The sequence below is a fragment of the Copadichromis virginalis genome, linkage group LG2 (genome assembly GCF_057382275.1).
Source record: "Copadichromis virginalis isolate Kocher_CV1m ecotype Utaka linkage group LG2, C_Virginalis_male_GT1.1, whole genome shotgun sequence".
Taxonomy (NCBI): Eukaryota; Metazoa; Chordata; class Actinopteri; order Cichliformes; family Cichlidae; genus Copadichromis; species Copadichromis virginalis.
In genome coordinates, this window is record NC_140619.1 from 38,343,903 (window position 1) to 38,356,679 (window position 12,777).

Here is a 12,777-nt window from a genome sequence, read left to right on the forward strand (position 1 = left end):
CAACCTGTGTTTGCCACAGGTTGGAACACTGGTCTCTGTGTGACCAAGGCCCAACGACATGACATCTGACCTGTCTGCCAGGCAAGCTTTGGATCCTGTTTGCAGTCTTTATGCTGAGTTAAGAAGCTTCTGGCTGTAGCCAGCTCCAATTTGAGCTTCTCTCACATTAGAGTCACTGTGGTAAATATCTGTTTAGATTTCTGCAAGGCACGATAAACAGTTTCTAAGTTGTTTCCTACGTTGTGACCAGGAACCTCTGGAAACCTCCAGGGCTGAAAATGAAGTCAGCTGCTGTTCTAAACTCAAAAGCGAATCATTCCTCTTTAAACGGCCCAAATTTATAGCCTGTTAACAGGAAAGTATTCACAGAGCTCCACTTGTTCCACATTTTGTCACATCATTCCAAAAAAGGATCATTTTCACCTCAAAATTCTACACGCAATCCAAAACGATGCAGTGAAATAAAGTTTGCCCGAAATTCTTGAAATGTTTTTAAGCTAAAAGGCAAAAACGTAACATGTATATAAGCATGCACAGCCTTTGCCATGGCACTCACAGATTACATCAGGTGTATCTTGTTTGCACTGATCATCTCTCAGATGTTTCTACAACTTGACTGAAGACCACCTGTGGTAAATTCAGTTGATTGAACATGATTTGGAAATGCACACGTCTGTCTATAATATATACAATCATAGTGGATAGTCCATATCAGAGCACAAAGCAAGCTATAAAGTCCAAGGAATTGTTTGTACATCCTAAGACAGGATTGCATTGAGGCTGGGACACTTCCTAGAGCTGGCCCCTCGGCCAATGTGAACGAGCAGAAGGGCTTTAGCCAGACCAATGTGGTTGCTCCGAAAGAGCTCCAGCATTGCTGTGTGGAGAGAAAAGAACCTTCCACAAGAAAAAAACAGAACTCCACCAACCAGGACTTTGCCAAATGATGGACTCTCAGACCATTAGAAGCAAATTCTCTGGTCTGATGAAACAATGATTGAACTCTATGGCCTGAATGCCAAGCGCCATGTCCGGAGGAAACCTGGCACCGCTCATCACCTAGCCAATACCGTCCTTACAGGGAAGCATGGTGGTGGCAGCATCATGCTGTGAGGACCAGTCAGGATTGAGGGGAAGATCAATACAGCAATGTGCAGAGACGTCCTTGATGATAACCTGCTCCAGAGCACTGTGGACCTGGGACTGGGATGAAGGTTCATCTTTCAACCAGACAAAGACCCTGAGCACAAAGCCAAGACTACAATGTGGCTTTGGGACCCCTCTGTGAATGTCTGAGCATCTCTGGATCTCAAAGAAGTTAATAGAGCTTACAAAGTTCTGCAAAAAAGAATGAATCCATCTAAGGTTGTACCATGTCAAAATGTGGAAGCGCTGTGAATACTTTCAGGATGCACTATATATTTTCCACTTTGGCATTACACCGGTGCTGGAGGTGAATCTTTAGAGAACTCACCCATCCAGTGAGGTGAGGGTGAAGCACTCTGCTCGGTCTCCTCACCACTAATTGTCCCTAAACTCAAACTTGACCGTGTTTAACGCACTTCTGACAATTTGCCTTTTCAAAAACCAACATAATGACCAAAATGCCAAAATGAAGGCCTCACTAGTGGGTGGCGTCACGGTGGTTACGTCCACTGTGCAGCAGCTGGAAATAGTTTACAGATGAATTAAAAAGCACAATGCCTTGATGGTTGTCAGCAACAGGCACCAAGTGAAGAGACAGATATGAGAGCTGCCACAAGCTTCAAATAAGCACATTTCCCACAACATCAGACTTAAAATTAATCACGTGACAAAAAGGAAACACAGGATGAGAGTTTACATCTCCCCCAAAAGTTTTATCCTCTGCGTAAAAGCAGCACTGTGCTAAACTCTCCTACAGGATCTCCTCTGACCTCTGACCCCTGACTCACCTTCAGGTGTCAAATGACCCGCTCAGTACCTGGAGGCCAGCGGGAAAGTTCAAAGGAACCCGCTGTGACGAGTGCATAGTGGGGTGGGGGAGGAATAACATTTCATCATTTCATCGTTATCTCATTCTACTGAGCTACTGAGGACACACGAAGGCACACGAGGGGCGGGACAGGAAGTACACAACGAAAAGGAAGAAGAGCGGTGTCTATCGGGAAGCTACGGAGGGGCAGGAGGTGTAAACAGGGCGAGGTTTGATTAATGAATTTAAAAAGGTATCACACAACAACGGTCTCATCCCCACCTATGAGACAAACAAAAAACAAACTGATCAGACAAAAGACAGAAAAGAACAAAACACAAACCCACACTTAGAGAGTCACTGCAAATCTGCCACACCAGTTTCTGGTACTTTTTCATTATCATCCGTTTTCTGCCTCTTATCCGGCTTTTCCAATACCTTAAAATTTCAAAATTGTTAATAAATCTTAAGCACCACGTAAACAGGCTTTTTGTGGGTCGGTAAGACGGTGTGATGAATTTTCACCGTCATTACCACCTGATATTTGGATAATTCAGGCATGTGGATTCAGTCTTGAAGCACACGGGCTTCAAGGTCAACGTCAGCTGAGTTTACTTCTATAGATATGTTAATGTTGACTTACTGTTCATGTCCAGCATAAGAGAAACAAATACACTGAACTGAAGCCATGAATCTGTAAATTAATAGCAGACTAACAGCCAATTTTAAATGGCAACTTCACTAATAGCTTTTCAGATGATTGAAAAAAGAAGTGACATTTAATATTATGCGCAGTTCAACTCAACTGGAAAACAAGTTTAATTCAAGACATTGGGAACGTTGGGGCCATTTGCAGGCACGATTACTGATCTGCACCTGGTTACACTACATGTGAAAAGAAGTGGAAAGAGCAGAGTGTTGCTGTGTCCCAATGGATGAAAGAGAAGACACTCTGGAGATGTAGCATGTGTCAGAGGAGGAATTACGAACTGTGATCTGTCCTACCTGACAGAGAACATATTTGGGAGGAAATAAATCTAAGCTAGCTCGAGTAAGGATGAGAAAGAACGAAGCAAAGAAAGAAAAGGTTTGAGGGTAACTTACGGAGCAGGTTCTGCTGCATGGAGTCAGACCGGTACAGACTCACTGTGCTCTTCTTGAAGACGTTCTTCAGGAGCTGGGCTCTCTCTGTCAAACTACACACACACAGAGCAATATTCAGTGTGTTAGCAGCCTGCTGAGCACCACAGGCAGATTTAATGACCCATACATCAAGGCTGTCCAAGCCCCTCCAGAGTGCAGGGACCTGCCAACTGCTATACCTGCTGGTACAAACACCATGTAGGGAAACATTGCTGTGCAGACGCAGAAGAACAAAGCGATTTTGTGAGAGGAATATCTGAAGCAGCAGCTTGGCCAAAAGGCATTCCTGTACAGCTAACAAATGTTTGCAACAACAGATGTCTGCGTGTGCACGCACGTGGCTGCCTACAAGCATTACGTGCAAAAGTTCATTTATATATTTGAGCGGTTTTCACTATACGTTTGCTTCTGTACGCATCCGGACGTGTGTGTGTGTCTGCAGCCTGCTGGGTCTGGGATAGCGTCCAGGCAGGAGGATCGCTTTCAGTCAGCCACAGATCTCACACTGATCTGCTCTGTGTTGCTGGCTGCTGCCGGACTCAGGCCCCAGAGAGAGCAGAGCGGACCTGCTTCAGCTGATACAAAATATAATGTATGGCTTTAATATAGCAGGGCCGTTGTTCGAAAATGAGACATTCAGTATTTGGGAGGGGGAGAAAAAAAACAAAACCAAAAACGAGACAATGACACGATTACTGACATTACAGTCAAACTCCCGCAATTTAGCAGCAATTTGAAGATTTCTTTCCTTCACACAGGAATACTGCTGGCAGCAGAACCGGGGTATTAACAGCATTTTGAGGGATTTGGGAGGACAGAGATGACTCTTCCTCCCGGATAATCTTCAAAATTCTGGGGAATGGTTCACATTTTGTGAAAAGAGCAATAATAGCCGAGGCATTAACTATGTAGTCTCGATAGCGTTGGGAGATATGACAGCCCGAGACAACATAAATTCGTCATTTTGCCGTTCTGTTAATCTGAGCCATGTGAGTAACACTACAAATCAATAAAGAGTGCTTTAACCCAGGATTTGATTTCATAGGAGTTGCATCGATGTTACAAAGACTACCAATCTGTCATTTATATATGATAGATGAGCTAAAACAAAGGCTGTTATCTGGTTGTTTTATCCACTAATAAAGAAAGACTAATCGCTTATATCAAAACAAAGTTGCAAATTTGATGACAGATCATTTCATACATATTCCTGCTTGCAATGTTTAATCGCCGGAATGCAAAATTTGCTGCCAATTTTCTTTCACGGCATAAATAACACAAGGTATTGTGTTGCACAAAAGCAACAATGCAAAGATGCAGTTGTTGATGATCCAAAGTGCAAAGTATTTTACCTTCTTGAACGCTCTGTACTCACTCAACAAAACAAATAAAGTCATTTTAGGACAGAAATTTTGGTTTTTGGCACTTGAAGGAATTGTTGTTTTCACGTCATATGGTATTGATCGGAGAAGCAACTGACTTCGGCTAGTGCCGGGCATTCATTTTACTTGGTTTTAGGCACTTCTGTGTTATCACTTGCCAAAATCTGACATTGCCAGTGAGAATTACAACCTGACAATTACGAGTGTCATTATTTAGATAATTTGATAAATGTTCTCGGATGTCTAATGACTCCAAGACTACAAGGTACAAAGAAGATATAAAAACAAATCAAAAACAAGTGCTGCTGAGCACTTTATTTATCTCGAGCAAAGACTGTAAATCTTCCTCGCCTACATGTGTGGTACATGCACAGTAAAGAGAATGATAATGCACAATTTATTCGCTTCACATACAAACACAAACAAACACTTTTCTAGAGAAAAAGATTTTTTTTAAACTATTATAATATTACACAGATTTTATCACCTTTTCTCACTGCTTAATGTTTTTGTAGGGACATAAATTTTCATCTACTTTTTATTAAACATAAATTTGATCTACTTTCAGACAAAATCCTGCTGTAAAGGCAAGAGTGGAGGAGCGGTAATGTGGTGTAACAGTACCTCTTTCCATGCACTACTGCTCCAGGGTCTTTAGATAGCGCCTCCAGCTCCTGCACCTCATCCACCAGGGTCTTAAAGAACGCCTTCTTCACACTGTAAATGAAACAAAGGTTTGTAAAACCAGAATCATACAGCAGATGTCTGAACACGACTGAACCTCCACAGGCTGATATTTAAAACCAGTTCGACCAATTCAAGCTGGTCGGAGTGAATCAGAAAATATAAAAACCCTGACATTACAAATTGCTCCTGACACCTCGAATCTGCAACAGGCTGATGTCAACCAGACCAGAAATGCAATATTTCGACTTGCAGAATGGAAACGCTAGAAACGTTTGGAAGTCTGGACAAAAACTTGGGCGGGAATTGCTTCAGGAGATATGAGAGATTCTGCAGGAATTTCCTGAACTGGATGTGCATTAGAGCGATGATGAGCGAGGAGAGCGGGGAGAAGACTCACACTTTGTAGGCCACGTCGAAAATCAGCGAGGTGACTGGGATGAAGAACAGGCCCATCCAGAAGACCCCTGAATTGAACATCATGTCCGCCTGCCACACACACACACACACACACACACACACACACACACACACACACACACACACACACACACACACACACACAATAGAAATCAGATCAGATAGAAACACAAGAGCTCCACAACCACTACCATCCTCTACAGCGCCACATATCCAAACACATACATAACAACAGCAGCGGTTTTATTGTGGAAACAGAGAGAAGATGGGTCTAAATAACCGACTCAGTGTGGGTTAATCCTCCATGACTAAATGATACCATGTTTTTGTTTGCATCCCCCTCCACAGGGCGGAGGAAGTACCTGTGATCTATTTAGACAGCGGTATCTCTTTCAAAGGAAAACAGCTCAGATGTGAGCCGTGCTGAGAGCTCCCGTCGGTGCGTCAGCGCAGACACAGAAACGCCTTCTGCGGTGCGTCGACTGCAGCAGCCACTCAATCTAAGTGAGTGTTGATGAAGTGTAATGTATGTAATTATGTGAGTTCAGGTTTAATGTTGGCAGTTTATCACTCCAGAAAACCAAAAGCAGTTAAAGATGTCTTGTTCAGCGGCTTTAAATGGGTTACCGAAAGCTAGTTTATAATGTTTGGCTCATTTCTTATGTTTTCTTGTACAGCTGCACGAACAGTCGTTGTTATTGTAGAATAATTTGCAAATAGTTGTCTTGATTAACTGTTTGGCCTTAATGTCAGACAATTATGTGAAATCCCCATTACATGCAAAAAAAAAAAAAAAAAGGTTCATTGTCTCCAACATATCATAAATTTTGAGTTGAATAAAAGTTCAGACAGAAATCATTCCCTCCGTTTTCACATAAATCCTTCAAATGATATTTAAACACAGTAAGTTAGAAATGTTCATGTTTGAGTAATGGGGTTACTTTCTGTGTCCAGGGTGCCGGGAAGGCAGTGGGTCGTTCTGGTGGGGGCAACAACCTTTAAGCTATGAATGTGAGGATGATGTTTGCTTTGGCCCACTGCAGTGAGACTATCTGTCATGTCAAACTGCAAAACTGGCGGTCCTTGCATTGTAATGCGCCGCTTGTTTAAACTGCTAAGGCCCCCTCGACAGTGTCCTTCCTGTAACATGACACAGACATGGCCCTAAGGATGCACAGGCACGCACACACATACACACACATACACACCGATCAGTGTCAGAACTATCAAAGCGCTCAGGTTTGCTCAAATGAGCTAATCTGTTCGCCATTACCTGCAAATTGACTTTGATGTCTGACAAAACACCGGGGGAGAGGAAACCCCAAATGACAGGAAATCAAAAATGTTTTTTCCCCTACAGTTTGAGATGGGACACGGATGAATAGAGCTTTTCTGTGTCACCTGGAGGCTGAAAATGCACAAGATGAGGGAAAATTGCTGTGAAGCACGAGATATTTTCACATCAATTTTGAAATTACGCACCCCGGTGGAAACATTTACTGTTTTTTTGTGTTAAGTCAGTTTAATTATTTTTGTTTTCATCCGCTGTATCGTGCCTTTTGATGGGGGTGTTTAAGCTGTCCTGAGACGTATCAAAGAGTTTAGAAAAATAAACCTTTTAGTCGTTCTCAAACCGAACAATATTTATACTTCTCCGTATTTAAATCTGAGCAATGTAAACACACAAAGGCCTGATGCTTCCAATCTCAAGTTTACCCTAAAATTCAATTATTCTGATGATGACATTTGATATAATAATTTCTACTGCATGCTGAGAAAGCAACATAGCAATGCCAGACGTAAACAAACAGCATTAATCATTCTCAGTTTGTTATTTTTGCACCAAATTTTAAAAATCCAAACAGATCTGACCAGTTGCAAACAACAAATGTTTGCCTTCAGGCATCTGGAAAGGCTCCAATACTACAAGCGGGGCCATCAGAGCTGGTAGATGCTAGCAATGTCTCATTCCAGGGGCCCCCTGGGAGCTGGACAGGGTGAGAGAGGTCCGGGGAGCAGGGCTGTATTTTTAGGACAAACCAATAAACTTGTCTGGCTGGACAGACAGTAGTGTCTGCTGGCATGGAAGGGTGTGTTTTGACAGGCATTGACCCCCTCGTGGCCACACACCCACACACAGACAGACTAGACACACAGAAGCAATCACACACACACATATGTTGACACACACAAAATGCTGAGCAGTGCAAACACTGCTGTTATTTACTTTGAGCCACACTGTGTCAAACTTGGTTTGAGGTATTCAGCCTTATATGATAAATATGCAGTGAATCATATGCTACATGGCACGTTTGCATTTCCTCTGCTCTTTCTTTTTAGGTTATGTCCTTGTGGTCCAGTCATGGTAATAGACAGAGGGCAATCATACAACAGGGTGTCTGCTGAAACAGCACAACAACAATATATTTTGCATGTTTTACCTCTAGTCCATGAAATCTGTTTTGGTTTCAGCAATGGCGCCAGTGTTGGGTTGATAAATTCATGCTACATTTCCTAATAATGGGTTAGAAATTGGTTGGTTGTTGCGATGAGATGGTCATCCTAACTCATCCTTCTCACACTGTCAAAGTGTGGTGCCCACCCCCTAGGGGGGGCGTAGAGCCATTGCAGGGGGGGCGCGGTATGAAGAGGGGAAAAAAGAAACCGCTTGGACACTGCTAGCACGGGGCGCCCACACAAACGCAAAGCAGGAGATGAAGCATCACTGAATATGTTTCCAACCCAACTTCACTCTAAGCCAAAGACTAGAAAATACGGTGAAGCAAATCTGCCCTTTGGCTTCACCTGCACAGTTGCTGAGGTAGGTCTCCCTGCAGGATTGGTTTCCCCTGCATCAGGAGCAGCGCTGGGCTGTTCAAATCACAGACAAACAGGATCCCAGATTCGTGATTTTTACTTTACAAACACTTGTTGTAATGACTAACTACTCCTGACATGTTGGAGATGTTTGCTCTTTATACAGTAAAGTTGCAGCAGGATACAAATAACATCAGGCTGATCCTGCCACGATTTGTTCCTCCTGTTCAAATCACGGACAAACAGGATCCCACAGCTGTTTATGTTTTTGAACCCATTTTGCACAGAGAGGCGTTTTTGAAAAATGTATTGATAACAGAGCTGTGTCTGCTTATCAAGGTGGAATCTGAATGAAGAGGTTCCAGGAAAAAAAGTAATTTGTGATCTGCAAATCTACCTGGTTTAAATAAAAGTTTAAACATACAGAACATCAAAAATGTAACTTTATTGAAAGACGTAAATCCTTTAACTTCAGAAAAAAGCTTCAAGGGAAAACTCAAAAGTATTTTAGGATTGTTTTTCCATCAAGACTTGATCCTTGATCCTAGGCATGAGCAGCCAGGTGCTCATGCCTAAGAAAGCCCATAGTCTCAGCAGCTTGAATTATGCTAATACCTGCCATTGTAATGGTAAATGTGAGCTGCGTTTGTCCACTGCTCCACTATTCACTCCACAGGCCCAAGATATGCTCTGGATTCTGCAAACAAGACTGTGAAAAGGCAACTTCATAACACTTAGCAGCTGCATCCAAGAGATGCTAATATTCAGACACTGGCAGTTTGAGTACACAGAGCTTCTGTGTTTGACGTTTTCTTTTTGCTTTCAGGTAGGCTGAGAGGAGACGGTTAGACTAATATGCTACATCCTGTCTTCGACTTCAGTCTGCATCTATGTTTTTTCCCTCAACTGGCTTGACCGGACACCAATGTGCATGTCGGCTTCAAGGAGAGAAGGGAAATTGAAGATGAAAGTATATATTTGGCCAAGTGTGGTTTCAACCCTCAGCGGCCTTTCTTGTGCAAATACAAAGTTCAGACTTGTTATGGAAGCATAGCTAGCAATCCGATAACAGAAGAGTATGAAACGCAAAAATCGTCCAACAAAGGCAATAAAACGGCGAACAGGGAGCCTTAGTAAGACAAGACAAGTCCACTACTTCTACATATGTCATCAGCAGAGACACACACCCACCCAAAAAATGCAGAATATGGAAAACAAACAACTTCCTCTGTTGTATTTTTCATCGACTCCATGTTATTTTTGTGTTGCTTAATAAAGACAGCAAGAAAAGCAGAGAAACATATAACTTATGACTTTTATAAACACAAGTCAGCAGTCTCACAGCCAACTCCACATGTGGCATTAATAATAACTCTTTACTCTTACTGTACATTTAATTAGGTAATTACACTAAATGTGTGTTGTGGTGCTTGTCAATCTTAGACAAGAACACTCTTCAGTCTTGGAGGAGGATTATAAGAATTAAGGGACAAAGGCAGCCTCAACGATGTGGAATAATATTTCTAATATTTCAAAAAAGTTAAATAGTCAGGAAGATATACCAATTATAGGGCAGGTTTTGGGGGGATTGTGACAATAATTCTAATCCGTGAACAGACTTTGCAGTCAGATCTGATAACCTGCCGTGTTTCTTTGCTCTGTTGTGTGTTTGCTTTAAAAGAAAAGCTCATTAGGACTTTTATTTCACAGACAAGAGCATTCATCACGGGCAGGACTTTTGGCGCTTGGAGGAAATTTGGCAGTGAACACTCAAATCTTAGATTCCTTTTCAGGTATGCTACAAACAATAATAAACAACTGTAACTGAAAGCTAAATATGACAGATGATGGATTAGCGGTTTCAGACAGGTTTCAGCTTTCGCTGAGGTAGGGTTTTTTCCTCCACCCTATGCTGAAATAAGCAGATATGAGTGATTCGCTGCAAGTTCAAATGCACAAAATACAATGACAGAGTAAAATAAGTTACTGGTACTGTCGTTTATGAAAGCAGTAAGCACTTTTTAAAGCTACTAAAAATAAATAACTGAATTTTTTAGAAAATCCATGTCTGTGTTTTTAATATGACATCCAACCATCCATCCGTCCATTTTCTCCCACTTATCCGATTCACAGCTGTCGAGTCTACCACAGAGACTGCAAACCTATTGCAGAGCTACCACAGAGTAACAGGCAACCACAGGCAAGCATTCACACCTATGGCCAATTTAGAGTCACCAATTTGACCTAAAGTGGATGTGTTTGGTACCCAGAGAGATCCCACACAGACAAGTCCGAAGAAAGTTCCCAATTCAAACCCACGACCTTCTGGCTGGGATGCACGCAGCACGCTGATGCGCATTTTATGGAGCGTAGTTTAGATAAATGACACTGATTCACACTTACTGATAGCTTGAACTCTTGCAGCTCTTCCATTTTCCTCCATTACTGCATTAATATTTTCTGTTTACAAGTTGCTTCACTGCTTCAAAATAGAGCAGATATTTCAGGAGGCGTACTCTGAGGGGGAATAAAGTGGCTAACAGACGACTGAAGACAGGAGCGATGTAGTGGTTTGGTAGAAGAGTTCAACTAACGTTAAACTAAATAAAAGCAGTCCTGAATAAAAATCATTCATAATAGTCACTAAGTTGATCTGTTTCTCTAGAAATTGTTTTCATTCTTGTCCATGTCACACAGGCTGTCACAGAAAGCCCTGTGTATTCCTGGCCTGCTACACATCAACAAACATCTTTGCAAAGCTATTCCTTTTTGAAAAATAAGAGTCTCTGAGCAGAAACTGTGAAGAAGCCGTTGCAGTGTACAATCCATATGCTGATGACAAGCACTCGAGTCTGACTGAGTGATAGATGCTCCGCTGCAGCTTGCAGCAGAAATTGGAAAACAGCAGAGGTGTGAGCAGAGAGCGGGGGACAAAGTGTGCAGGGAGACAGCTGCATTGATAGCACAGGCATGTCAGCAGGCAACAGGTCAGTGCGACAGAGTGTGCATGAGACATCTCCTGAGGTGAGGCTAAGCCGCTTAGTGTGGCAGATTACGCTGCCTGAACAGAATAATCTGACATTTTCTTTTGATATTTGTTTCAGACTTCAGTGAGGTGATCATTTGGGACAAAGCCATTCTCAGGGAGTACCTGTGAAAACCATACGAGCTGTTTCGGGGTGTTTGGACGATTGATCCGGCACCTGCCCGGTCGTACGTCCAAGGAATATTTTGCCTGACATTGATGAATGGGTTCTTGTGAAGCCGAGTGCTGCTTAACATGTTAAAGGTGGTGAGCTGGGTTGTGTGTGAGAGCCGAGGCAGGAGTGGAAGGGAGTTCTGGTGTCTGTTATGCTGTAGGCCCTCGGGCAGTTTTTCAGCTGGCAGAGATGGGGTGGGGTGAACAAAAGGAGAACGCAGGAAAAAGCCGAGAGCATAAAAGAAAGTAGATATAAAGGACAGAGAGCGCTTTTTCTTCTTCTTCTTTTTACCTTCAAGTACACATTAGGGAGGCTATGGTGAAATATGCGGGGCTTCATCAGGGTTGTGAATAATCCTACTCTTCAGAGGCTACAAGGTCTTGGAAGTGGTGCCTGTGTCTCTGACTCCTTCTCGAGTTTCAGAGATGTGTCCCTGTTTGATGATATACTGGCATCCCTGAGTTAGGGCTGGGCATAGAGTTACCCACTACCCAGAGGACACCATTACTGTCTTCAGTCAAGTGCTGCAGGGTACGGATGAAAGCAGCAGGCTTCACAGACAGGGGATAGAATTAAGCTAATATACCTACTCCCTGTGTGTGTGTGTGTGTGTGTGTGTGTGTGTGTGTGTGTGTGTGTGTGTGTACTACTGAGTGAGTAGTACACTGAGCCCAGTGAGGGTATAGCAGTCAGCATTTCTGTACATGTGCACCTACTTATGTTATTTACTGTGTTACGCACAAACAAGTACCCAAAACATGTGGAGTTATTGTACGCCAAACATACTGTTGCAGTAGTAAGACCTCTGTCAGATGAGAATACTACATGCAACTAGACGCAACATAGAAATTCTTTCTTCAGTCCAAAGGTTAACAAAGAAAATCTGCCACAGAGATCTTCCTTTCCAAAAGCAAAACCTGCAATCATCTCCCCAACTGAACTGATCAGAGATGAAGGAGATCTGACTCAGAATTGTAGCTCCTACAGGGATTGCGTGACATTTTGGGAAAAATCCTCTGCTTTCTGGCAGAATGTTTGAAGAGAAGATTGATACCATTCTTATATCTCTGTGGTATATATGAATGTACACAAGCCGGAGGTTAATCTGGCCAAATATAGAGACTGGAAGCAGGGGCTATCCAAAAATCACCACTTAACATGCTCCATCTCATTTGTT

General features: G+C 42.6%; 1 protein-coding gene across 3 annotated transcripts in view; it reads right to left on the minus strand.

The window, feature by feature from the left end:
- Positions 1-12,777, minus strand: part of atp8a1 (ATPase phospholipid transporting 8A1) — a 109,475-nt gene that overhangs the window by 3,097 nt on the left and 93,601 nt on the right. For all 3 annotated transcript variants that reach the window (XM_085433904.1, XM_085433920.1, XM_085433913.1), the window contains 3 exons: positions 5,564-5,652; positions 5,104-5,196; positions 3,059-3,150 (listed from right to left, as the gene is read on the minus strand). In XM_085433904.1, coding sequence (XP_085290030.1) covers positions 3,059-3,150; positions 5,104-5,196; positions 5,564-5,652 — 274 coding nt within the window. The remainder of the gene's footprint in view (positions 1-3,058; positions 3,151-5,103; positions 5,197-5,563; positions 5,653-12,777) is intronic.